At 45.8% G+C, this 26,792-nt stretch overlaps 1 protein-coding gene across 4 annotated transcripts in view; it reads right to left on the bottom strand.

Annotated features, from left to right (window-relative positions):
• pxylp1 (2-phosphoxylose phosphatase 1) overlaps nt 1–26,513 on the bottom strand; it is a 138,846-nt gene extending 112,333 nt beyond the window's left edge. For 2 of the 4 annotated variants that reach the window (XM_033031110.1, XM_033031111.1), the window contains exons 1-3: nt 26,393–26,509; nt 26,090–26,189; nt 12,302–12,434 (exon numbers count right to left, since the gene is read on the bottom strand). In XM_033031110.1, coding sequence (XP_032887001.1) covers nt 12,302–12,434; nt 26,090–26,189; nt 26,393–26,418 — 259 coding nt within the window. In that variant the 5' untranslated portion in view covers nt 26,419–26,509. Of the gene's footprint in view, nt 1–12,301; nt 12,435–26,089; nt 26,246–26,392 lie in introns of all 4 variants that reach the window. The other 2 variants (XM_033031113.1, XM_033031112.1) reach the window with 2 other exon arrangements.
• Nucleotides 26,514–26,792: the final 279 nt, after the last annotated feature.

Genomic DNA, 26,792 nt, shown 5'->3' with positions numbered 1-26,792 from the left:
CTTTTTTTCCCATTCATTTTACTTTGGGTGGCACGGTGGCGCAGTGGTAGAGTTGCTGCCTTACAGCGTCAGAGACCCGGGTTCGATCCTGACTACGGGTGCTGTCTGTACGGAGTTTGTACGTTCTCCCCGTGACCTGCGTGGGGTTTCTCCGGGTGTTCCCACATTCCAAAGGCGTACAGGTCTGTAGGTCAAGTGGCTTCGGTAAAAGTGTAAATTGTCCCTAATGTGTCGGATAGTGCTAGTGTACGGGGTGATCGCTGGGCAGCACGGATTCTGTGGGCCGAAGGGCCTGTTTCCACGCTGCATCTCTAAACTAAACTAGACTATTACTGACCATGCAAAACTGGAGGGTCAATTTTACTTCACAGTTTGATTTTTAATTAATTCAGCCCTCCCCTGAGAAAGATATTCATGCACTTCAACTTTAGTGAGCGCGGTGAAATTCATTTAGCAAAATAATTGCATAGAATTGACAGCCCTACCAAATTGCCCTCATACACTCTCTTCTCCACACACAATTACATCTTCCGGCCTGAAATCCACGCAATTTCGCTGCATATAAATTATCTTGGAGAGGAAGTTATTATTATTCAGCTCGAAATGACAATGATTCATTTCAATTTACTTGAACTATATGACAATAAAAATGAATTAAATACCTCACCAAATTAGAGCCATGCATCTGTGCGTTACTAATGTCCATACCATTAGCAACATCAATGCAGCAAATTCGCTACATTGCTGCTGTAAATCAACAGCAGAAATAACATCATCAATATATAATTATAGTCAACATAATAGAGGACAAGCTTCCCAGAATTAAAATCAATATCCAACATCTGATCAATATTAAAAGGAATAGAGTACCATTAAAAGCAGACTAATCATTCAGTAACTTCAGATATCACATACAAATGTACATGTTGAAGATTAGTACTAAATGATGAGAGACCCATGTAGAATGCATCAGGTGGATCTCTGTTCCTTCACCGAGGAAGTCAATAAATAGGGGCATCAATTTATGTAATGAATGGAAATAGAATCATAAAAAAGAGAAAACAGAAATAAAAGTAGGATATTCAGCTTCCTAATCTGGCCTGCTATTTAGTACGATCACAGCAGAATCTCCACCTCATGGCAGGATTCACACACCACCCCAATACTCCTTGATTTAGTTTTGTTTAGTTTAATTTTCAGATACCGTGTGAAAACACCAAGTCCGCACGTCCGATACTACACTCTAGGGTTGTTTTTCCAAAGCCAAATAACCTACAAACCTGCACAAGTCTGGGATGTGGGAGGAACCTGGAGAAAACCCACAGGGTCACAGGAAGAACATGCACACTCCGTACAGACAGAACCCGTAGTCGGGATCGAACCCGGGTCTCTGGCGCTGTAAGGCAGCAACTCTACCACTGTGCCACTATGATGCCCACTGATATCTTTTGTATCTAGAAATCTATCTACTTCTTTGTTAGATGTATTTAATGCTCTGGCTTCTATTGCCTACTGTGGTAAAGAATTCTACAGGTTAATCACCTTTAGATGAAAGAGCTTTCACCTTATTGAATATTGAATCGGGGAGGCACAGTGCCACAGCGAGTTGCTGCCTTACAGCACCAGAGACCCAGGTTCGATCCTGACTACGGGTGCTCTCTGTGTGGAGTTTGTATGTTCTCCATGTGACCACGTGGGTTTGTTCTGGGTGCTCCGGTTTCCTCGCATACTCCAAAGACAAACAGGTTTGTTGGTTAGGGTACACAAAAATGCTGGAGAAACTCAGCGGGAGCAGCAGCATCTATGGAGCGAAGGAAATAGGTGACGTTTCGGGCCGAAACCCTTCTTCAGAATCATAAGATTTCTCCTCCTCTCTCCGGAGACAGTTTCACAACCCATTTCCTTCGCTCCATAGATGCTGCTGCACCCGCTGAGTTTCTCCAGCATTTTTGTGTACCTTCGATTTTCCAGCATCTGCAGTTCCTTCTTGAACACAGGTTTTTGTTGGTTAATTGGCTTTGGTAAATTTGTCATTTCTCCTTAGCACGTAGAATTGTGTTAGTGTACGGGATGGTCGCTGGTCGGTGTAAAGTTTGTGTCTTACTCTGTATCCTGAGACTGTGACCTCTGAGCCGAGAGATTCATATCTCCTCCATCAGTCCGCCTAGCTACATTAGTCAAATCAAGTCAAGTCACTTTTATTTCTATAACACATTTAAAAAACAACTCTCGTTGGCCAAAGTGCTTTACATTAGTGGAGGTACTAACGTTATACAACAGTGGTTCATAGATTAAGTACATACATCACTACATACATGTAGCCCTCGCTCAGAGGACGTCAAGAAAGGCTTGGGAGTAGAGATGAGTTTTAAGTCTCGACTTAAAGGAGTCGATGGAGGGGGCAGTTCTGATGGGAAGAGGGATGCTGTTCCACAGTCTAGGAGCTGCAACCGCAAAGGAGAGGTCGCCCCTGAGCTTATGCCTAGACAGCGGGATGTTCAGTAACCCCAAGTCGGCCGATCTGAGGGACCTGGAGGTAGTGTGGTGGGTGAGCAGACGTTTGATGTAGGTGGGGGCAAGCCCATTAAGGGCTTTGTAGACATAAAGGAGGATCTTGAAATCAGTGGAGAGAGGCCAGGATCGGGGTGATGTGGTCCCTTTTTCAGGTGCCCGTCAGGAGTCTCGCTGCGGCGTTTTGGACCAGTTGCAGGCGGGACAGGGAAGATTGGCTGATGCCAGTGTAGAGGGATTTGCAGTAATCTAGGCGGGAGGAGATAAATGTGTGGATGATCTTTTCGAGGTCATCAAACTGGAGGAATTGTTTTATTTTAGCTATCGTCCGAAGCTGAAAGAAGCTAGCTTTTACCACGGCATTGACTTGTTTGTCAAATTTTAATATTTCAGAATTGTGTACATTTCAATGAGATTCTCCCTTTTTGGTTTGGAAATCTTTCATGTATTTTTGGAAATATTGGACACTCTGAAACAACAGCAAATCTTTGATAAGCCTTCATATCCCAAAGACAAGCGGGTTTGTAGGTTAATTGGCTATTATTGCTCCAGGTGTGTAGGGAATGGATGTGAATGTGAAAGTGGAGCAAGTATGAACAGGTGATTAAGAAGGAACTGTAGATGCTGGAAAATCGAAGGTAGACAAAAGTGCTGGAGAAACTCAGCGGGTGCACCAGCATCTAACGAGCGAAGGAAATAGACAACGTTTCGGGACGAAACCCTTCTTCAGATTGATGAGGTGATTGACGATTGGCGTGGACTCAGTGGCCTGAAGATCTCTTCTACATTTTCCTTGACCCTTGTGATGTCTCGTTTTCACACCTTACCCTTCCTTGTCTCTGTGTCTCCCTCTCCCCTGACTCTCAGTCTGAAGAAGGGTCTTGACCTGAAACGTCACCCATTCCTTCTATCCAGAGATGCTGCCTGTCTCGCTGAGTTACTCCTGCTTTTTGTGTAAATCTCCGGTGTAAACCAGCACCTGCAGTTCCTTCCTACACATTCCAGAGCTCTGCATCAATCCGCAGTGCGATGCACATCTGTATTCACTGCCGCAAATATGATCACTTGGGTTTCCTTCGGATGCTCCGGCTTCCTCCCATATCCCAAAGACGTGCAGTTTGTAGGTTAATTGGCGTTTGTAGAAAAATGCCCCTCGTCTATATGGAGTGGATGAGATATTGGATAATATCAAACAAGTGTGAATGGGTCATTGATGGTCAGTGTGGACTCTGTGGACCAAAGGGCCTGTTTCTATGCTGTATCACTAAACTAGAGTGGCACGGTGGCGGAGCGGTAGAGCTGCTCTTACAGCGCCAGAGACCCAGGTTCGATCCTGACTACGGGTGCTGTCTGTACGGAGTTTGCACGTTCACCCTGTAATTAACATGGGTTTTCGCCGAGATTTTCGATTTCCTCCCGCACTTCAAAGACATACAGGTTTGGAGATTAATTGGCTTGTTGTAAATGTAAAAATTGGCCCTGGTGTGTGTAGAGTCATGTTAATGTGTGGGGATCGCAGGTCGATGCGGACTCGGTGGGCCGAAGGGCCTGTTTCCACACTGTACCTCTGAACTAAACTAAACTAAACTAAACTAAACTAGTTGGCATTTACAAGAAGAAAAGGATCTCCATGAACCTAAACTGAGCCACTGTCGGTGAACCTGATGGAAGAAAACCAGTGAATGTTTTGTAAGCGACCATAAGTGTCTAATGTTTTAATTAACCTGATCCATTTCTCCGCCAACATCCAACTTGCCGGTCTCAACATGTGGCAATTCCCATGAAGAAATGGGAATGGCAGGAGAGTGGACCTAATAGTTGGTGCCTCTCACTTGAGTTGGAAGCCCAACACGCTCCCATGAAGCTGCACAAATGGCCTGGTGCTAGCGTTGTTCACACGCATGTCTTCATGCAACAGAGAATTTCTTGGCCATTAAATTTTCTTTTACTTTTTTTAATGTCCATTTAATGTCCAATGGACCATAATCAGATTTGAAGAACATCTGAAGAAGGGTTTCGGCCCGAAACATTGCCTATTTCCTTTGCTCCATAGATGCTGCTGCACCCGCTGAGTTTCTCCAGCATTTTTGTGTACCCATAAGCACATTTGTTTAGTTTAGTTTAATTTAGAGATTCAGCGCAGAAACAGATCCTTTGGCCCACCGAGTCCGTGCCGACCAGCGAATCACCCTGTGCACAAGCACTATCCAATTTACAATAATACCAGCCAATTAGCCTGCAAACCTGTACATTGTCGGAGTGTGGGAGGAAACTGAGGATCGCGGAGAAAACCCACGCAGGTCACGGGGAGAACGTACAAACTCCGTACAGACAGCACCCGTAGTCAGGATTGAACCCGGGTCTCTGACGCTGAAAGAGAGCAACTCTACCGCTGTGCCACCGTGCCGGTCTGCAAACTTCTGCAAATGACTTAAGGCCACACCCATAATCTCATGCTCCTTCCTTGGCTCAGCAAATATTTCTATGACGTTTATTTGTCAAGCATTTTGGACTAGCTTGTCTTATTTTAAGATTACGCATGTGTAAAATGTTTGTGTATTCGGTCCAATTGCATTTATTTCGCTCTGCAGATAATGAACAGAGAGAGTCTGGGGAATAAGGTCCAACAAACTCTGCAGTCAGGCTACAGATGTGTTTCGAGGAGGGCAGTACTGACTAAAATAAAAAAATAATTGAACAGCTCGTGTGAAATTCAATGCTTTCTTGAAACTATGTTTCAGCTTCAAGGTGATAATTCAGAGCCAGTTTCTGACATGTCAGAGAGGTGACAATTGCTCGTTTTATCTAAGAGCAGAATACCAATGAAACTGCTTTGAAAAAGAACTGTAGCAAAGAGACATTTATCTAATGAGTCACCAGAAATCAGGTAGAAGAAAATATATATTTGTTCTCATTTGACTGAATAAGGGGACCATGAACAATTACATTCTCTTAATGAACAAGTTCATTGATTGTTAACTGTTGCTGTAATGAAAGTGAAAAGCCCATCAAGTATGATATTGATTTCACACTGCTGTGTTATTTCACAGAAGAAACTATTTTAAAAGTAAAAGATGTCGGGGAGAAAGTTTAAACTTAGCCAGCGTGAGAGAGTCAGAATACATGCATATATTCAGCATCACGGCAGGCAAGTTATGAAGACTGAATGACTGGGATTTTGTGGAAGTACAAATAGCAAGTAAAATTGATAGTCTGAAGAATTCTGAATTTATCCTGTAAGTGACTGAGATGTGAGGCCCTTAATGGTCTGTGAGGAGTGACTTAATATAAGACTAGGCAGCAGTTCAATCTCTATGTTGTTGTTCACACTCTGGGATTAGAGAGAAAAACCATGGTGTGCATTTCCATTCGGTCATAGGGTCAAATAGGGAATAGGAGTACAATTAGGCCATTCGGCCCAGCAAGTCTTCTCCGCCATTCAATCATGGCTGATCTATCTCTCCCTCCGAACCCCATTCTCCTGCCTTCTCCACATTACCTCCGGCACCCAGACCATTCAAGATTGTCTCCACTGCCGTTAGATTCCCACCTCCAATTCGTGAGCTTTCATGTACAATGAATGGTCAATTCTTTAGTCATTCTTTTATTATTTCTCTAATAATTAATTGGTGGGGAGCAATTAATGAGCAATAAATAATGGTATACAAGGATAGACTATTGTATATGCTATTGTATAGTATACAAGAGTATGGTATTGCACTATACTATTGTAGTACAGTATAGATACTATGCTATCTATGGTATAGACTACATGCTTCCCTCTAGGGAGTCGATATATGTGACGGACTGAGTGATGTGCACCATTTTATGTAGCCTCCTTTATCGAAGGGTGTCAGGAGTTATGGGGAGAATATCTTTTTCACACAATGGGTGGTGGATGTATGGAACAAGCTGCCAGAGGCAGGGATTATCCCAACATTTAAGAAATAGTTAAACAGGTACATGGATAGGACAGGTTTGGAGGGATATGGGCCAAACGCAGGCAGGTGGGACTAGTGTAGCTGGGACATTGTTGGCCGGTGTGGGCGAGTTGGGCAGAAGGGCCTGTTTCCACCGTGTGTCACTCTATGACTGTTGGGTTTCCTGAAGAGCATTAAAGTGGTTAAGTCCCACGGCCTACCAGGATCTATCCCAGGTTATTGAGAGAGATAAGAGAGGAGGTTTCTGTGGCCATGACAAATATCTTTGTATCTCGACGCAGGAAAGCCCCGGAGGACTGGAGAATAGCCAATGTTCTGCGTTTACTTAAGGAGGGAACTAGGGATAATCTAGGAATCCAGAGCAGTGAGCCTTACATCAGTGGTAGGTAAGCAACTGGAGATGATTCTTAGGCATAGTATTCACTCACATTTGGAAGAGAGTGGGCTAATTGGGGAAGTCAGCATGGCTTAGTGCAGACAAAATGTGTAGGAAGCAACTGCAGATGCTAGTTTGAACAGAAGATATACACAAAATGCTGGTGTAACTCAGCAGGACAGGCAGCATCTTTGGAAAGAAGGAATGAGAGACCCAAAGCATCACCCATTCCTTCTCTCCAAAGATGCTGCCTGTCCCGCTGAGTTACTCCAGCATTTTGTGTCTATCTTTGGTTCAAACCAACATCTGCAGTTCCTTCGTACACGGATAGTGTACAGTTACTGGCAGGATCCTTAACAATATTGGTGTACGGAGGGATCTAGGGGTCCAAGTATTCGGCACCCTGAATATAGCAACACAACTAGATGGAGCGGTAATAATCGGACATGGCATGCTTGCCTTCATCAGATGAGGCACTGAGTATATGATTCAGGAAGTCATATTACAACTTTATAAATCTTATGTTAGTCCACATTTAGAGTAATATTTAGTTCTGGTAGCCTTTCGGGGGTCAGTGGCGGCGCTGTGAAACGGCTGCGGCTCGCCTGCAGTCTGTCTGTTTTTACTTTTTTGTGTTGTTTTTTTTGTCTAGTTCAGTAAGATTTTTGGTTATTAGGTGGTGTTATGTGTGTGGGGGGGGGGGGGGGTGAAACAGGGCTTTCTGTCTCTCCCTTCGGGGGAATGCGACTTTTTTGTCGTATCCCCCTTCTCTTCCCCCGCCTGAGCTGAGGCCTAATGGCGGAGCTGGCGGCCTCCAACCTGCGACCAACCTCGAGGATCCGGAGGTAGAGCCAGCGAGGCTGGCCGTCTTCGAGCTGCGGCGACGTTCGGGCAGCGGCACGACTCGGCGCTCCGGCGAGGGCGGACGGCGCGGGGCTGAGACACTCCCGTGCGGGCGGCGCGGCTACCGGCTGGAAGGCGCTCCCGTGGGGGCGGCGCGGTGCGGTGCTGAGACGCTGCCGTGTGGGCGGCCCGGTGCGGGGCGGAGACGGTGCTCTGGTGGCTGAGGCGGCGTTCTGGCGGCAGCGACCTGAATCCGGGGCTCGGCCGCAGGCCAGTGGACGACATAGTCGGGAGCTCGCAGGGCACAGGCTGGTGCTTGTTTTCCGGAGCTCCCGTGGCAACAGCTGCGGCCGCTGGACTGGAGGGCGGCAGCTTCGACCACCCCGGGCCGCGGAGTTTGAACCGCGGGACTGACTTACCATCGCCCGGTGGGGTATCGCCTCGGCGCAGAGGGAGAAGAGGAGGGAAGAGACAGTAACCCTAAGACTTTTGCCTCCATCACATTGAGGAGGTGCTTGGTGAACTCACTGTGGTGGATGTTAATTTGTGTTTATTGTGTGTTGTTATTATTGTTATTATTACATGTATTACATGTATGGCTGCAGGCAACAACATTCATTGAAGAAAAAGATGCGGCAGCTTTGAAGAGTGTGCAGAAGAGCTTTATTGGAATGCTGGTACACAAAAATGCTGGAGAAACTCAGTGGGTGCAGCAGCATCTATGGAGCGAAGGAAATAGGCATCGTTTCGGGCCGAAACCCTTCTTCAGACTGATAATGGAATGCTGCCTGAGTTAGTGGATATTAGCTGTGAGGAAAGGAAGAACAAACTTATTTTGTTGGCTCTGGAGCGTCGGATGCTGATGAGGGGACATGAGAGGGATGTGAAAATTATGTGAGCCACAGGTAGCCAGACAGAACCTTTTTCACAGGGTGGAAATATGGAAAACTAGAGGGCATAACTTGAAGGTCAGAGGGCCAAAGTTTAAAGGAGATGTTTTATTTGACACAGATTGGTGAGTTCCTACAACGTGTTCAGGGAGGGTGGTGGAAGCCGATGCAATTGTTGGCATTTAAAAATGGTGGTATATGGATCAAATGCAGGCAGAAGGGGCAGAAACTGCACCCCCTCCACACACATCTAGATCTCCTGCCATCAGGCAAGAGATACCGTAGCATCAAAGCCCGGACTACCAGACTGCTAAACAGCTTCCTGCCACAGGTTGTGAGGCTGCTAAACAGTCACTCCACCTGATTCTGCTGCTTTGCATTGACAATTTAATAACTCTGGCACTGGCCACTCAAATCAGCTGCCCTGGACATTTTAATGACTGTTTTTACTGTATTTTAATGTTGCTGTTTTACCTGCTTTTAACTATTTATACTGTTTCATCAGGGACTGGATTGTTTTTACTGTTATTATGTGTGAAATGTTTAGGTTTTATGTGCGATGCTCCGGTATTCACTGGGAAACGTCTTGTCATTTTGCACTGTGCAACTGTTGCTTTGCAAGATGACAATAAAGGTTGATTTGATTTGATTAGTTTAATTAGGCATCATGTTCAGCATAGACATTATAGGCTGTAAGGCCCATTCCTGTGCTGTCCTGTGCTGTTTTGTATTCTATGAACAAAGATTAGATTAATCTGCTGCATTTCTACATTATCAGTAGCATTTATGCCTCATAAATATGACTCGGGTAGGTAGCATTTTATCACAGTCCAAGTTTATTCCTGGTATTTCCAGAGGCCACACTTTGTTTTCAAGCAACACAAGGTCAGCCTTGCTCCATCATTCAAGCTAATGAAGGCTGAACCCAATAACTATTAGGCGACCTCAGATCTTTGCAGACTTATTTCATTCATCTGCTGAATAAATCAAAAAGAACTATCAGCCATCAGACACCAGAGGAAGTAGCTTAGAGTAGACATTTATTATTGAAAGCCGAGAGTAGCAGAAAATTAGAAAATGTGCTGAATGGAACTGAAAGCAATTGCTCTCTATTCATGCTTATATGTCCATCAGCTTGCCAATCACAATCTTATCAGGGTGTTTTTAAACTAAGCTGCTCAGTTTAATTTCCGCCTGTGATCGCTCTCAGCACATTTGCTGGGGTGAACTTTGATTTATAGAAAAATTCATCCCAGCTCATCCCAGGTATAATTTTAGAGGGGAGAAAAACCAGACCGAATTTGGATTCCGTCAGTTGAGTTGGATAGGGAAGGGTTGGAGAAGAGGAGGCCCCATAAAATCGCAATGCAGAGCATGGAGGATATGGATTATGCGCATGTCAATAAGTGATGGTCTCAGCATCATGTTCGACACAGACACTGCAGGCATGGTCCAGACCTCAACGCAAACCAACCTCGCTGAAGAAGGATCTTCTTTTCTCTAGAAATGGTGTCTGGCCCGCTGAGCTACTCCAGCTTGTTGTGTCAATCTCCTTCCATTGAGTCAGTTTACACCTCATGCTGCCTCGGCAAGGCCACCAGCATGATCAAGGACACGCCGCAACCCCTGGCCACTCCCTCTTCTCCCCTCTCCCATCGGGCAAAAGGTATGGAAGTGTGAAAACGCACAGCTCCAGATTCAGGGATAGTTCCTTCCCAGCTGTTATCAGGCAACTTTTCCAGGGGCACCCAGGGAAGAAGGGTCTCGACTTGAAACATCTCCAGGGATGCTGCCTGACCCGCTGAGCCGCTCTAGTCTTTTGTGTCTTTCTTTATTAAAGGCATGTGTACTGGGCTTATACACAGAGTTCTGCTAGCATTGGACATAGCTAAATACCCCAGTACCTACATCAGGGTGGCTTGATCACCCGTTTAGAGACCTGGCCTCATTATAAATGTATTTGGGGTTGGTAGCAGGCATGATATCTGCCACCTCAATGCCATGGCAGGTACCAATCCCACACACTCCTGGCCATCTGTTCTGAGGTCCAAAAAGTCAAGTTGTAGGGAGACCAGGCAGGTTGAGCGAAATATTCTTTATTAACGAAGACAAACGCGTACCGAGTCAAGAAGTAACGATTAAAGCTCCTGTTGATGCGAGGAGCACTAACTACTGATTACTCTCAAAAGCCCGCGAATGAACCCCCAGTCACGTGACAGTCCAGACCAATGACGAGGGTTCTGAAAGCCCAGCTTCACCACTAGGTGCCGCTACAAAGTTAATTCCACTTCCCCTCCCACGTGCTTTTGTGATGTTGGATCAGACAGAAAGTCTTTGAATTTTAACCTCTGTTAAACACTTCATGTATTTGGTGATATGAGAAGAGGAAACTCAAAGAATTCAGGTCGGCAGTAACTAGTTTAATTTAGTTTAGTTTACTTGGGAGATGGAGCATGGAAACAGGCCCCTCAGCCCACCCTGTCTGCACCGACCAGCAATCCCCTCACATTAATACTTTCCTACACACATTAAGGACAACTTACGATTATACCAAGCCAATTAACCTACAAACCTGTATGTCATTGGGGTGGGAGGAAACTGGAGATCCCGGGAAAAACCCACGCAGGTCACGGGGAGAAGGTGCAAACTCCGTGCAGACAGAACCCGTAGTGAGGATCGAACTCTAATGCCCCTGTCCCACTTAGGAAACCTGAACGGAAACCTCTGGAGGCTTTGCGCCCCACCCAAAGTTTCCGTGCGGTTCCCGGAGGTTTTTGTCAGTCTCCCTAATGGTCAAAAGTGGTTTCCGCTTCTTCTATGTTCCGGCGATTATTTCGAAAAATTCAAAACCGGCCGCGACTAAAAATAGGTTGCCGTTTTAAAAATCGGTCATTTTTTAGTCGAAGCCGGTTGCGATGCTAGTTGAAGGTGGTTGCCGGAGATTGCAGGTGGTTGCACAGTGGCATAGAGGTAGAGCTACTGCCTTACAGCACCAGAGACCAGGGTTCGATCCTGGCTACGGGTGCTATCTGCATGGAGTTTGTATGTTCTCCCCATGACCAGCGTGGGTTTTCGCCAAGATCTTCGGTTTCCTCCCACACTCCAAAGACGTACAGGTTTGTAGGTTAAGTGGCTTGGTGTAAATGCAAAAACTGTCCCTAGTGTGTGTCGGGTAGAGTTGGTGTGTGGGGATCGCTGGTCGGCGTGGACTCGATGAGCCATACGGCCTGTTTCCGCGCTGTATCTCTAAACTAAATTAAACTAAAAGTCGAAATCAGATCAACAGCCAATTATTTCTCTTGCAATATTCTACTCACAGCATTGCTGAGGAAATTAAAGCATGTTAATCCCAGGAGCGGCATCGAAAAATGTCATCTGGTCTCAGGTGAATCATACTTCCACGTACTCGGTCCAATTTCACAATGAGCAGAATTTCACCAGGCAGTGGTCACTCTACATAAAATGGCTTTTTTTGCATTTGAAATGGTTGCAAATTGGCTCATTTTTCCAGGCTAATATTATTCAAATTAAAACAAAAAAAAGCTATTTTTATTGACCCTGATTTCTCGGTCCTTCAATGTTATTCAGCAGAAGTGCTGGATAATCGGGATATCTGGCAGATGAGCAGCGGAGACGCCCGTTTCCAGAGTGCACTGCTTTGTTTAATTGAAGCACCTTACATCAACATTGCCGTGCATTTATCTACAAATTGGAAATAAACCAGAGGGAGCGGTACTTACAGAACTGTAGGCTCAGGCTCAGGACAGCCAACAAAGCTGCCACCGCCAGCAGGAATAGAAAACGACTTCGGAATAACATTGTCACGCACATTTTCACACTCCCATTATGAATGGACGTCCGACTGGCTCTCTCCTATCAAAGCAAAAATACAATAAGGCATTCAGACATGATAAAAAATTAAAATGTCAATTCTAATAGGGTACTGGACAGAACTCAAACAATGAAGCCTCTGTTGCTATGGTAATTTCCCGTGCTCCTTTCTGACTAACGGTTCGCATTTCCTCCCAGACAATGTACATCTGATCATAAGATCTCACTTCAGCTAAAATAAGGACGTACTCTTTCTGTACGTTCCCCTATTGCTCTATCTATTGTACTTGAGTTTGAACTGATAGTGTGAGTCTGAAGAAGGGTCTCAACCTGAAACCTGTCTCATTCCTTCTCTCCAGAGATGCAACTTGTCCCGCTGAGTTACTCCTGCATTTTGCGTCTATCTTTGGTTTGAACTGATGGATAGATGAAAAAATGAATTTGAGATCCATTTTTGTCTTTGGTATATCTACTAGACAATAGAAAATAGACAATAGGTGTAGGAGTAGGCCATTCGGCCCTTCAAGGCAGCACTGCCATTCAATGTGATCATGTGACCCCATTCCTGCCTTCTCCCCATATCCCCTGACTCCGCTATCTTTAAGAGCCCTATCTAGCTCTCCGTTGAAAGTATCCAGGGAACCGGCCTCCACCGCCCTCTGAGTAGGAGAATTCCACATTCACAACTCTCTGTGTGAAAAAGTGCTTCCTCATCTCCGTTCTAAATGGCTTACCCCTTATTCCTAAACAGTGATCTGTTTGGATAGCATGCAAAGCAAAGCTTTTCACTGAACCTCTGTACATGTGACAACAATAATAAACCGAAACCTAAACCTAAAGTAAGTGTTGACATACAAATGTAACCAAGTGTTGCAAACATTGCTTCGTCCAGTATACAAATTAAGCACAGAGGTAGACTCAAGCCTGTTCTGCCATTCAATAAGGTTATGACTGATCTGAAATTCATTTTTCATCTATCCACAGTTTTCTCCTTGCCCTTGCTCAACAAATATTTTGCTTCCACTTTCGTTAGACAGCATCGTCCAAACCCACGACTTCCACCAGCTGGATGGACAAAGGCAGCAAAAAGGGAAGACCAAGGGAACACCACCACATGGAAGTTCAGGCCACAGAGAGTCGTGGGGGCCTAGAACGCATTGCCAGGGTCGGTGGTGGAGGCAGATGCAATAGCGGTGTTTACGAGGCTATTACTTAGCCACACCGAAGTGCTGGGACTAGTGGGACATGGATCATGTACAGGCAGATGAGATCAGTTTAACACGACGTCATGTTTTGGCACAAATATTGTGGGCAGAAGTCTCCATTCCTGTGCTGTCCTGTTCTATGTTCTGTGGAAGTTGCCCTCTAAGTCACACACCATCCAGACTTGGAAATATATCACCGTCCCTTCATCGTCACTTGGTCAAAATCCTCGAACTGCCTCCCTTACAGATTTGTATAAGTCTGAAGAAGTGTTTCGGCCCGAAACGTTGCCTATTTCCTCCACAGCTCCATAGTCAAGTTAAGTCACTTTTATTTATATAGCACATTTAAAAAACAACTCTGGTTGGCCAAAGCGCTTTACATTGGTATAAGAATAGTATAACAAACAACAGTGATTCATAGATGAAATACGGTCTGAACGAAATTTCGTGCCTGCAGTCATACATACAATAATACAATAATAAACAACAATAAACACAAATTAACATCCACCACAGTGAGTCCTCCAAGCACCTCCTCACTGTGGTGGAGGCAAAAATCTTAGGGTTACTGTCTCTTCCCTCCTCTTCTCCCTCTGCGCTGAGTCGACACCCCACCGGGCAATGGTACAAACAGTCCCGCGGCTCACCGAACCCCGCAAACGGGCTGGCTCAAACACCGCGGCCCGGGGTGGTCGAAGCTGCCGCCCTCCAGTCCAGTGGACGCAGCCGCTGGCCCGCGGCCGAACCCCGGACTCAGGTCACCGCCGCCAGAACGCCGTCCCAGCCACCCGAGCACCGTTCCAGCCCCGAGCCGGATCGCCCTCACGTGAGTGCCGTTCCTCCCTCGAGCTGGGCCGCTCCGACGGGAGCGCCATTCCACCGCGGGCTGGGCCGCTCCGACGGGAGCGCCATTCCACCCTCGAGCTGGGCCACTCCGACGGGAGTGCCGTTCCTCCCTCGAGCTGGGCCACTCCGACGGGAGTGCCGTTCCTCCCTCGAGCTGGGCCGCTCCGACGGGAGCGCCACAGCCCCTCCGGGAGAGTCTCAGCCCCTCGCCAGGCCGCCCTAACGGGAGCGTCACAGCCCCTCACGGGAGCGCCGTTCCAGCCCCGAGCTGGGCCGCCCTCACGGGAGCGAGCCCAGGGTGAGTCCTGACTGGCTGCCTCCAGAGTCTCGAGGTCGCCAGCTCCGCCATTAGGCCTCAGCGCAGATGGAGGCAGAGAAGGGGGATACGACAAAAAAGTCGCATTCCCCCGAAGGGAGAGACAGCAAGCCCCGTTTCAACCCCCCACCCCCCCCACATAAACACAACCTAAAAACCAAAAACTTAACTAGACAAAACGAAAAAAAACAACACAAAAAGTAAAGACAAACGGACTGCAGGCGAGCCGCAGCCGTTCACCAGCGCCGCCACATCCGGATCAAACAGGGAACATACCCTGTTAAAGCCCTAATGAGCATATCAGTTTCAATAGAATCTTAATCAGGTAACAATTAAAATAAAGGACAACTCCAAAGACCAAACTACAAACATTAACAATGGCATTTTTTTTTCATCGACTGATACCAAATTCAGATATCTCTGAATCTGTTGAAAATAATGAGACAGCCAAGCCTTTACTCCAAAATCTTTTACGGATAGTTAGCAGACAGTCAAGACAGACAAAGTACAGTTTAGTACCAGATGGCACATAATGAACAGGAAGCCACTAACTTAAAGCTATACTTTTGAACCGATTAAACAAAAGCTTCATTTACTGTAACATATAACACATTATCAAGACATTCCACTGTAAATGGTAACTTGAAAAGTAAGGATTTAATGAGGATTACTAAATCATGTTCCCTGTTTGATGCTCAGTAGGAATGGGAAGTCTGAAGAAGGGTCTCAACTCAAAACATCACCCATTCCTTTTCTCCAGAGATGCTGCCTGACCTGTTGAGTTACTCTAGCATTTTGTGTCTATTTTTGGTGGAAACCAGAATCTGCAGTTCCTTCCAACGCTATCCAAACTACAGCTTCTGTTTAGCTTATTTTATGTTACTGTTATGGAGGCCATCTCAGATCTTCAGACAACATATCACCGCAGCCTTAAAGGTAATTAGGCTTAGTTAATGAAACTTGATATTATAATCGTAAATATGTTGGCGCCATTTAATACAAAAGCAGTATTTATTTGGTGACAAGGAACCATTTAGTTTGGGCATTAATTTCCTTAATTGTATATGATCTCCCTATTTAATGGCGCATCATTTCACATATTTTCCATTTCCCTTCTTTGTATAGAACATAGAACAGTACAACACATGAACTCATAGACCCATTATGCCCATGCCGAACATGATGCCAAGTTCAATGAAGTCCTCTAACTACATGTGACCCAGATCACTCCATGCCCTAAATATTTACTTCAAAACTTCAAAAACAACATATCTTCATTTCTCATCCTCGCGGTTATGAGTGGGACATCCCTACACATCCGCTTACGTCCCATGGGTTAAAATATGAGAAGGAAAACAGCAAGCAATTACAGGTCTTTGTTGGGCGTGCCCCACTTAGGCGATTGTTTAGGCAACAACAGGCGACTAGTTTGTCGCTACATGTTCGCCAGGGGGTCGCCAGGAGTCGTCTCCTCAGTCGCGTAAAAAGTCTTCACGTCTTTCCGGTCGCCGCTAAATTTTCAAAGTTGAACATTTTTCGACAACAGTGGGTTTGACGCCAATGAGCGCAGCTTGACTTCTCCTGACGTAGGAGCTGTCGTAGGTTGTCGCCAGGATGACGTAGGTTGTCGCCGTTTTTTTGGCGACCTGCTACGACTATGACAGCCGCCGGCAGTTGCCTAAAGAATCACCAAGTGGGACCGGCCCATTAGTGACTTAAATGACAACGTATTTAGGACAGCATTGCGGTAGAGTGTCTACCTTACAGCGCCAGAGAACTGGGTTCAATCCTGACTATGGGTGCTTGTCTGTACGGAGTTTGTACATTCTCACCGTGACCTGCGTGGGTTTTCTCCTGGATCTCCGGTTTCCTCCCACACTCCAAAGACGTGCACGTTTGTGGGTTAATTGGCTAGGTATAATTATCAGTTGTCCCTAGCGTGTGTGGGATAGTGTTAGTATGCGGGAGGTCGCTGGTCAGCGCGGTGAGTTGAAGGGCCTATTTCCGCGCTGTATCTCTAAACAAAACTAAACATATCGTCTTTTCTTGCGGAGAATACAGGCATCACTCATTAGCCTGGCCTTTATTGTCTATACCTAATTTCCCTTGAGACGCTGATGGTGTGCCACTATTTTGATCCACTGCTTATCCTACTGCTAAAAGTACTCCTAATGGTGAGACATTCCAGGATTTAAATGCAGTGACGATGAAAGAATGGCAATATTATTCCAGGTCAGGATGTTGTTAGAAACATAGAAACATAGAAAATAGGTGCAGGAGTAGGCCATTCAGCCCTTCGAGCCTGCACCGCCATTCAATATGATCATGGCTAATCATCCAACTCAGTATCCTGTACCTGCCTTCTCTCCATACCCCCTGATCCCTTTAGCCACAAGGGCCACATCTAACTCCCTCTTAAATATATGAAAATATATTAAAAACAATGAACTGGCCTCAACTACTTTCTTTGGCAGAGAATTTGAAGAAAAAAAAACCCGATAGTAATAAAATACCCTGCAACGACTTAATTAATAGTCAATAAAATGCGATATGAGTGATATCTTAAATCCAGCATATATTCTGCAGCATCATGGAATTTGCTGAACTTTCAAATGCCAGAAACTGCTCGCACCAGAACAGCATGTTATTCAACCTTGGCTTGGTGAACTATTTCCATTCACTTTAGGAACACATGTGCTGAATTAAAAATTGTATTGTTGCCCTAGCTTGGATTAGCTAACAGTTTAGATCAAAACACACTGCTTTGGGACATATGGATATACTACTGAGCCTAACTGAATCATCAATCTAGCCTTTTATCATTCTTAATATATTACCATTGAGTCAATGCATGTCAGTACCAATGTGTGCTTTCCCCACAGAGTGTTCTGACAAATATTACATGCTACAGGAATGCTCTGCCTCTAATAATAATAATAAATTTTATTTAATGGGCGCCTTTCAGACATCTCAAGGACACCTTACATAGTAATCGGAATAACATATAATCGGAATATAACAAGTAATAAAGACATCACAGAGACACAAATTAAAAACAGAATTCAATCCAAAAACAGAAAATCAAAAACACAGTGTGAAGAGGGAGCAGCGGCAGCCAAAGCGCGCCAGCGTCCACTCTCTCTTCACGGCAGCCATCTTGGACATAGACCTACAGGACTACAATTAGACAAAAAAATCATCCCCCCACAGTGGATAGCACTGTGGAGGAAGGCACAATGTCCAGTCCCCACCCCATGTTCACCCCAAAGTCAGGCCTATTGAGGCCACCACAATTGCCTCTGAACATTTGTTGGAGGGTTTCGCCAAAATGTGATATTTATTATGTTTCACTTTTCTCCTTTTGCACAGATTGGTTGATCTGCTGCCCCACAGCACCAGGGTCAGGTTCCATCCTGACCTCGGGCGCTGTCTATGTGGAGTTTGCATGTCATCCCTGTGACAATATGAGGTGCTCCGGTTTCCTCCCACATCCCAACACGTGCAAGTTTGGCCTCTGTAAATTGTCCCGAATGTGTGTAGGGAGTGGATGAATAAGTGAGATGCCACAGAAGTAGCATGAATGCTGATCGATGGTTGGCGTGGACTCGGCGGGTCGAAGGGCCAGTTTCTACGATGCATCTTTACGCTTAAAACTAAACAAGGATTGCAGGCAGGACTTCAGTTATGAAGAGGGATGAATGAACTTGCTATTGTTCTTCGTAAAAGAAAGATTCTGCGAAGATTTAGCTAACTTGTTCCCAATTACAAAATGTTTTTAAATTGCTATGAGGAGAAACAGTTTTCACTGATGAGAGGATTAGTTGCAAGAGGCAACAGGTTCAAGGCAATTGCAAAGATTCCAGAGGAAAGTTTTTTATACGATCAGGAATATAGATATAAACGTACTGTAAAACTGACTGAATTGGATCCTCCACGATGGAATTATTTAAATACTTAAATGTTTGTTGAGTCATGAAAGAATGATTCAATTACATTTTAACCTCACATGTACCTTGGTACAATGAAATGCTTTGTTTTGCATACAGCGTGGTAAAATCGTATAGCAGTATATAGGCGGCACTTACTGTAAGTCATAAAGTGATACAGTGTGGAAACAGGCCCTTTGGCCCAACTTGCCCACACTGGCCAACATGTCCAATCTTCTGACTGACGCCACACATGGCAGCAGGAATCCCACCTACAGGCTTCTCCCTTCATTCTCGATGCCCCCCACTGCCCCCCCCCCCCACCCACCCCCCACTAGGAACCCCCTTCATTCTCGCACTCCCCCCCGAATACTAAGTTGGATGATCAGCCATGATCATATTGAATGGCGGTGCAGGCTCGACGGGCCGAATGGCCTCTACTCCTGCACATATTTTCTATGTTTCTATGAATCAGAATAATTGTTTCATCCAAGCAGTCACCGCTCAGAAGGCTGTGGGGGTAGTCAGTGGATATACTTAAGGCAGAGATAGGTAGATTAGAGTCATAGAGTGATACAGTGTGGAAAGGCCCCATAACTGAAGCATCCATGTCGTGGGGCTGGAGACTGGAAGTATCCTGAGCTAATTCTGCTACCACCATCATCCATTGCGACAAGTGATGTCTTCCACTGATTGTCGTCGGAAGCTTGCGTCCTTTTCAGGACGGGACGATGACAGCGAGGCCAACATTTGTAACAAGATGGACACGACAAAAAGAAGACATTTGGGAAACAGGTCCTTCAGCCCAACTCATCGACACTGGCCAACAATGTCCTATAGCTCACACCCTCTAGTCCTGGCAACATCCTCGTAAATCTTTTCCGAACCCTTTCAAGCTTGACAATACCTTTCCTATAACGGTGCCCAGAACTGAACACAATATTTTAAATGCGGTCTCACCAACGTCTTATACAACTGCAACAAGGCCAAAGTGCCAAAAGCAAATTTGACGACCTTATCTACCTGCGACTCAACCTTCAAGGAACCATGTACTTGTACTCCTAGATCCCTCTGCTCAACAACACTACCCAGAGGCCTATAATTTACTGTGAAGGTCCTGCCCTTGTTCAACGTCCCAAAATGCAACACCTCACACTTTTATGTATTAAATTCCATCAACCATTCCTCTGCCCACCTGGCCAATCGATCCTTCACAACCATCTTCACTATCTGCAAAACCACTCACTTTTGTATCATCAGCAAATTTGCTAATCTTGCCCTGTATGTTCTCATCCAAATCATTGATGTAAATGACAAACAGTAACGGGCCCAGCACCGAACCCTGAGGCACACCACTAGTCACAGGCCTCCAGTCCGAGAAGCAACCTTCCACCATCACCCTCTGCTCCCTTCCATGGAGCCAATTTGCTATCCATTCAGCTATCTCTCCTTGGATCCCATGCGATCTAACCTTCCAGAGCAGCCTACCATGCAGAACCTTATTGAATGGCTTACTGGTCCATGTACACAACAGCTGCATTTTTGGTCACATTTGTGAGACACGACCTCCCACGTACAAAACCATGCTGACTATCCTAATCAGCCCTTGCCCATCCAAACGCCTGTATAATCTATTCCTCAGAGTATTCTCTAGTAACTTTCCAATTACAGATGTTATTCTCACCGGCCTATAGCTCCCAGCATTTTCCCTGCAGCTCCTCTTGAAAAGAGGCACAACATTTGCCACCCTCCAGTCTTCCGGCAACTCTCCTGTATTTAAGAATGCCTCATAAATTTCAACCAGGGCTCATGCAAATTCCTCTCTAGTTTCCCACAATGTCCTCGGATATATCTGATCAGGCCCTGGAGATTTATGTACATTCAAACACAATAGTACCTTCAGTACTTCAACGGTAACACTGACTGCTCTCAAGACACTTCCAGTGACTGCTCCGATTTCCTCCATCCTACTGTCTTTCTCCTCGGTAAATACACAGGAGAAATACCCATTGAGGACCTTGCTCATCTCCTGTGGCTCCACACAGAGGTGACCGCTTTGATTCCTGAGAGGTCCCACTCTCGCTCTAGTTACCCTTTTCCCCCTTATGTAAGGCACCACAAATTTCACTGTACCAATTGGTGCAGGTGACAATACATGTCTCTTGTCTTGCCTTGTCTAGTCTATGTATTTATAAAATCTTTTGGGATTGTCCTTAATGCTACCCCCCAGAGCTATCTCCTGGCCCCTTTTTGCCCTTCTGACCTCCATTCTGCCAAGCCAATTAACTTACAAACCTGTACGTCTTTGGAGTGTGGGAGGAAACCGAAGATCTCGGAGAAAACCCACGCAGGTCATGGGGAGAATGTACAAACTCCGTACAGACAGCAACCGTAGTCGGGATCGAACACGGGTCTAAGGCGCTGCAAACGCTGTAAGGCACCGACTCTATCGCTCTCCCCCTGCACCACTGTGCCGCCCCATATTATATGATATAACCCTTCTCGCTGGCACTCTCTTTACACCACTGCGGCACATGTTGGAACTCTCTTTCCCACGACCCTTTACATTCATTATTTCTCCTTCGCCTTCAAATGCAATCAAACTCTTATGCATGATTGATGCTGCCTTGGGATTGCAACAAGCTGAAGGCTAAGACTTTTGATCTTGTGGACGGCCCATACTATCATGCCTCCTATATTTAATCCAAAAACATTAGTATACGCTCGTGACAGCAAAGGAACACACCCACAAAGGATTTGTAAAAGCACTAGGAGAAGAAGCCTTGCTGTGGTAAAAGTCGCTGCCAATAAGTATACTTTTTGCTACTTTATTTGAATTCCATGTTCTTTCACTTTTTTGACAACCTGCCCCATGATACCTTGTCATCACCAACAGTGGGTGCCGGAGGACGGTGGAGGTAGCGGCACAGAAGGAACAAAGAGGGACCTGGCACGGGGAGTGGGGGGGGGGGGCGCCAAGAGATTAAGGAGGGACACAGCGGGGGTGGGGCGGAAGTGTCGAGGTCGAAGAGGAACCCAGCATGGAGGGGCCGTCGAGAATAAAGGGGGACCTTTCGAATTCTATTGAACATTTTGTAACTTTGTCAGCGTCTTTGTGTTCAGCATGCAAAACGAAGAATTTCACTGGGACATGTCAAAAGTGTCATTCATTCATTCATTCATTCATTCATTCATTCATTCATTCATTCATTCAATAAAGTTTCCTTCATTCCTTCATTCATTCAAAAGGTCCACAACTTACAAAATATGGATAACCACTGCAAATCAATATCTGTAAACACAATAGACTGCAGTTGCTGCAATCTGGAGCAAGAACATAACTGCTGGAGTTAATCAGTAGGTTGAGCAGCATCTGTGGAGAAGGGAGGGGAGATTTCTTAACAATTTTGCTTGAGACCCACTGAGTTCTGACGCAGTCTCAACCCAAAATGTCTAGAATTCCTGTTCCACCACAGATGCCGTATGACCCAGAGTTCCTCCAGAAGTGTTTTTTTCCCCCCGAAAAACATGATCTGCATTTTTTGGGGGGTTTTCTCTGTGTTCAATGCCTGAAGAAGAGTCTCGACCCGATATGTCACCCATTCCTTCTCTCCAGAGATGCAGCCTATCCTGCCGAGTTACTCCAGCATTTTGTGTTTATCTTCGGTGTAAGCCAGCATCTGCAGTTCCTTCCTACACATTCCATCTGTTCAATTTGACTGTCGCCTTTTCTTCCTCAGAATAGTGACTCTTCGTCAAATTGTTAACCTGATTTACTCTGGACCATGGAGGTTGAGGAGAGACTTGAGGGAAGTATATAAAATGATGAGAGGCATAGATATGGTAGACAATCTGAACCTTTTGCCCAGGGTGGAATTCCAACACTAGAGGTTGTAGCTATAAGGTGAGAGGGGGGAACGTTTAATGATGTACTGGGAAATTTTCTAACACGGAGAGTAGTAGGTGCCAGGAACACATTGCCTGGGGTGGTGGTGGAGGCAGATATCATAGTGGTGTTTAAGAGGCTTTTAGATAGGCACATGGAAGTGCAGGATATGGATCATGCCATAGAGGGAGTACAGAGGAGGTTCACCAGACTGATTCCTGGGATGTCAGCACTTTCATATGAAGAAAGACTGGATAAACTCGGCTTGTACTCGCTAGAATTTAGAAGATTGAGGGGGGATCTTGTAGAAACTTACAAAATCCTTGAGGGGTTGGACAGGCTAGATGCAGGAAGATTGTTCCCGATGTTGGGGAAGTCCAGAACAAGGGGTCACAGTTTAAGGATAAGGAGGAAATCTTTTAGGACCGAGATGGGAAAAACATTTTTCACACAGAGAGTGGTGAATCTCTGGAATTCTCTGCCGCAGAAGGGAGTTGAGGCCAGTTTATTGGCTATATTTAAGAGGGAGTTAGATGTGGCCCTTGTGGCTAAAGGGATCAGGGGGTATGGAGAGAAGGCAGGTACAGGATACTGAGTTAGATGATCAGCTATGATCATATTGAATGGTGGTGCAGGCTCGAAGGGCCGAATGGCCTACTCCTGCACCTATTTTCTATGTTTCTATAAACAAGGCAAATTAGATTACTTTAACTTCTCAGCACAAACATTGTGGGCTGAATGGCCTGTTCCTGTTCCGTGTTCTATGTGCTTTGAACTCTTCTGAGATTGTGAACTAGTCCACGAAAGTATATTTAATTCCTTTGTTTTTTATTAAAAAAACATATTTATCCAATAATCCAAGATAACCGGCAGATCATTTATATTGCTTTCACCTGCTGTAAAATTTGCAATGCAAAACTTTGCAGTGGGATAGGCAAAGCTAATGTATTATACTAGCTGTCACCACGGCATTGGTCCTTCGCTAGTCCAGTCTGATGGCGAATCCATGCAGACACGGGCGGGCAGTTTGGAACAATGCTTTATAAATAGTTCCTTTTGTTTCATTAAATTCACCTCCTCTCCCCTCATCAGTTCCTTCTTTATTTACCGAGTTGCTCTCGAGGGATATTGACTGGCCCCCATTGTTCTGATTACTTTCTGTTTCTGATGACAGCACAACTTGTAAGTGTGCAAACGATGGCAGGCTGCCACGCTAAATGCAGGAACTGCAGATGCTGCTTTACACAAAGGACACAGAGTGCTGAACTAACTAAGGTAGACAAAAGTGCTGGAGAAACTCAGCGGGTGCAGCAGCATCTATGGAGCGAAGGAAATAGGCAACGTTTCGGGACGAAACGTTGCCTATTTCCTTCGCTCCATAGATGCTGCTGCACCCGCTGAGTTTCTCCAGCACTTTTGTCTACCTTCGATTTTCCAGCATCTGCAGTTCCTTCTTAAACGCTGGAGTAACTAAGCACGTCCGGGCAGCAACTCTGGAGAACACGGGTGTGGCGAAAGGAACTTTACTCCGAAGATAGACACAAAAAAGACGGAGTAGCTCAGCGGGATAGGTAGCATCTCCCGAGGGAAAGAATGGGCGACGTTTCAGGTCGAGACCCTTCTTCAGACTGAGTGTCAGGGGAGAGGGAGTTTACAGAGATAAGGAAGTGTAAGAGATCCAAAGTGATGTAGATCAAGGAAAATGTAAAATAGACCAAACAGGGATACAATGGAGTTTAGAAGGATGAGAGGGTATCTCATTGAAACATATAAGATTATTAAGGGTTTGTACACACTAGAGGCAGGAAACATATTCCCGATGTTGGGGGAGTCCAGAACCAGGGGCCACAGTTTAAGAATAAGGGGTAAGCCATTTAGAACGGAGACGAGGAAACACTTTTTCTCGCAGAGAGTGGTGAGTCTGTGGAATTCTCTGCTTCAGAGGGTGGTGGAGGCAGGTTCTCGGGATGCTTTCAAGAGAGAGCTAGATAGGGCTCTTAAAAATAGCGGAGTCAGGGGATATGGGGAGAAGGCAGGAACGGGGTACTGATTGGGGATGATCAGCCATGATCACATTGAATGGCAGTGCTGGCTCGAAGGGCCAAATGGCCTACTCCTGCACCTATTGTCTATTGTCTAATGCAATCTGGGGGGCAGTCATTCTGGTCAGAGAACTGGGATGGGGGAGGGATGGAGAGAGAGGGAAAGCAAGGGTTACTTGAAGTGTGAGAAGTCAATGTTCATACCCAAGTGTAGACAAAGTGCAAGCGACGCATCAGGTCAGGACCTTTCTTCAGAACTGCCACGCCAAATGCCTTTTGTTCTGGAAGGAGTTGCAGATGCTGGTTCAGAAGAAGGGTCTCGACACGAAACATCGCCATTCCTGCTCTCCAGAGATGCTGCCTGTCCCACTGAGTTACTGTGTCTATGTCTATCTTAAATGCTTTTTGTTGTGAGATACTCAGAGTTTGTCTTCCATACCAATGTGCGTCTATAATCGTCAACAGTCCTGGGAACTATTACATACCACTTGACCCATGAAACGTTTTGTTCACAAATGTGGTCACAGAGGAAGCATCCGACAAAAAATGAAGAAGGGTCTCGACCCGAAACGTCACCCATTCCTGCTCTCCAGACATGCTGCCTGTCCCATTGAGTTATTCCAGCATTCTGTATTTATTTTCGGTGTAAACCTGCATCTGCAGTTCCTTCCTACATGCGACAAAAATCCCAAACCCATAAATCATCATCATCTATAATCACGCCATCAATAATTATTATATTTTTACAACAGATTGGAAGTGGGAAAAAGCAGCATATGGTAGCTCCTGGCAAACTGCCAATGTGTCGAATTATTTAACAGAGATCTGTGGGAATGAATGAAAATCTGTCGTTGCCCCCCCCCCCAGCCCCAATTACCCACCGTCTTTGCACAGATGGAGTGTGGGTTTTTAAGCTTCTACCGAAGATAAGACACAAAATGCTGGAGTAACTCAGCGGGACAGGCAGCATCCCTGGAGAGAAGGAATGGGCTGACGTTTCGGGTCGAGACCCTTCTTCAGACTGGCTTCTTCTGCCCTTAATACAATAAACCTCAGATCCACCTTAGCTTGCCGAGGGATTGGCATTTGTAGCTGCAGGGCGAAGACCTGCTCTAAACGTGGAGTGAAACTGATGACATTCTTTGGTACACAAAAAAATGCTGGAGGAACTCAGCGGGTGCAGCAGCATCTATGGAGCGAAGGAAATAGGCAACGTTTCGTCCCGAAACGTTGCCTATTTCCTTCGCTCCATAGATGCTGCTGCACCGGCTGAGTTCCTCCAGCATTTTTTTGTACCTTCGATATTCCAGCATCTGCAGTTCCTTCTTAAACACCGGTGACATTCTTAGTTTCGGTCCAAATTTCACCACCAAATGTAGCTCCAACTCTCTACCGCAGCCCCGGGACTGCTCGGCGCGGAGTAGCTTACTGCCCTTGCTTGGAAATACTCACTGAGCTACCCGAGTGCTTGCTTACCTTGTTGTTGTGTGCTTCTGGAGTGTGGGTGAGGGTCGCTCGCCTCCAACTCTTTGTTGCTTCCCTTTGACAGACGGTCGGTCGGTCGGTGGGTTTGGGGCTGGGTGGGGAAGAAGCTGTTACTGCTAATGTCCCGTCTCGCAACCCCCGGAGACTCTGGAGTGAGAGGCAGCAGAGAGCCAGAGAGAAAGAGAAAGAGAAAGAGAGAGAAAGGGAGAGAGAGATAGAGAGAGAAAATGTGTGAAATCTCAAGCACAGGCAAACAATGCAAAGCAAATCCAACTCCCAAACCAACTCACTCACCTATCTGTGCACCCACCAACTCGCATGCTCCCCTCTCTCGATTGCGTTTGGAGTCCCTTTTATTATCCGCCTCCCTCCCTCCCTTCCTTTACGGCCAGCTTCTGGGAAAAGTATTTGTTTTGGAGCAAAGTGCAACCGGCTGCCACCTGCCGGTGTAGAAGGGGGCGGCCGGCACCTCCAGGCAAAACACAAGATTCAACATTCAAGAGAGTTTATTGTCATGTGTACACAAAAACGCTGGAGAGACTCAGCGGGTGCAGCAGCATCTATGGAGCGAGGGAAATAGGCGACGTTTCGGGCCGAAACCCTTCTTCAGACTTCTTAACCACTTCTTGTCATGTGTCCCTGATAGGACAATGAAATCCTTGCTTTGCTTCAGTACAACAGAACATAGTAGGTG

Source organism: Amblyraja radiata, chromosome 13 (assembly GCF_010909765.2).
Source record: "Amblyraja radiata isolate CabotCenter1 chromosome 13, sAmbRad1.1.pri, whole genome shotgun sequence".
In the NCBI taxonomy this organism is placed as follows: domain Eukaryota; kingdom Metazoa; phylum Chordata; class Chondrichthyes; order Rajiformes; family Rajidae; genus Amblyraja; species Amblyraja radiata.
Note: the sequence above shows the minus strand (reverse complement) of the source record. Positions and strands in the feature narration are given on the sequence as shown.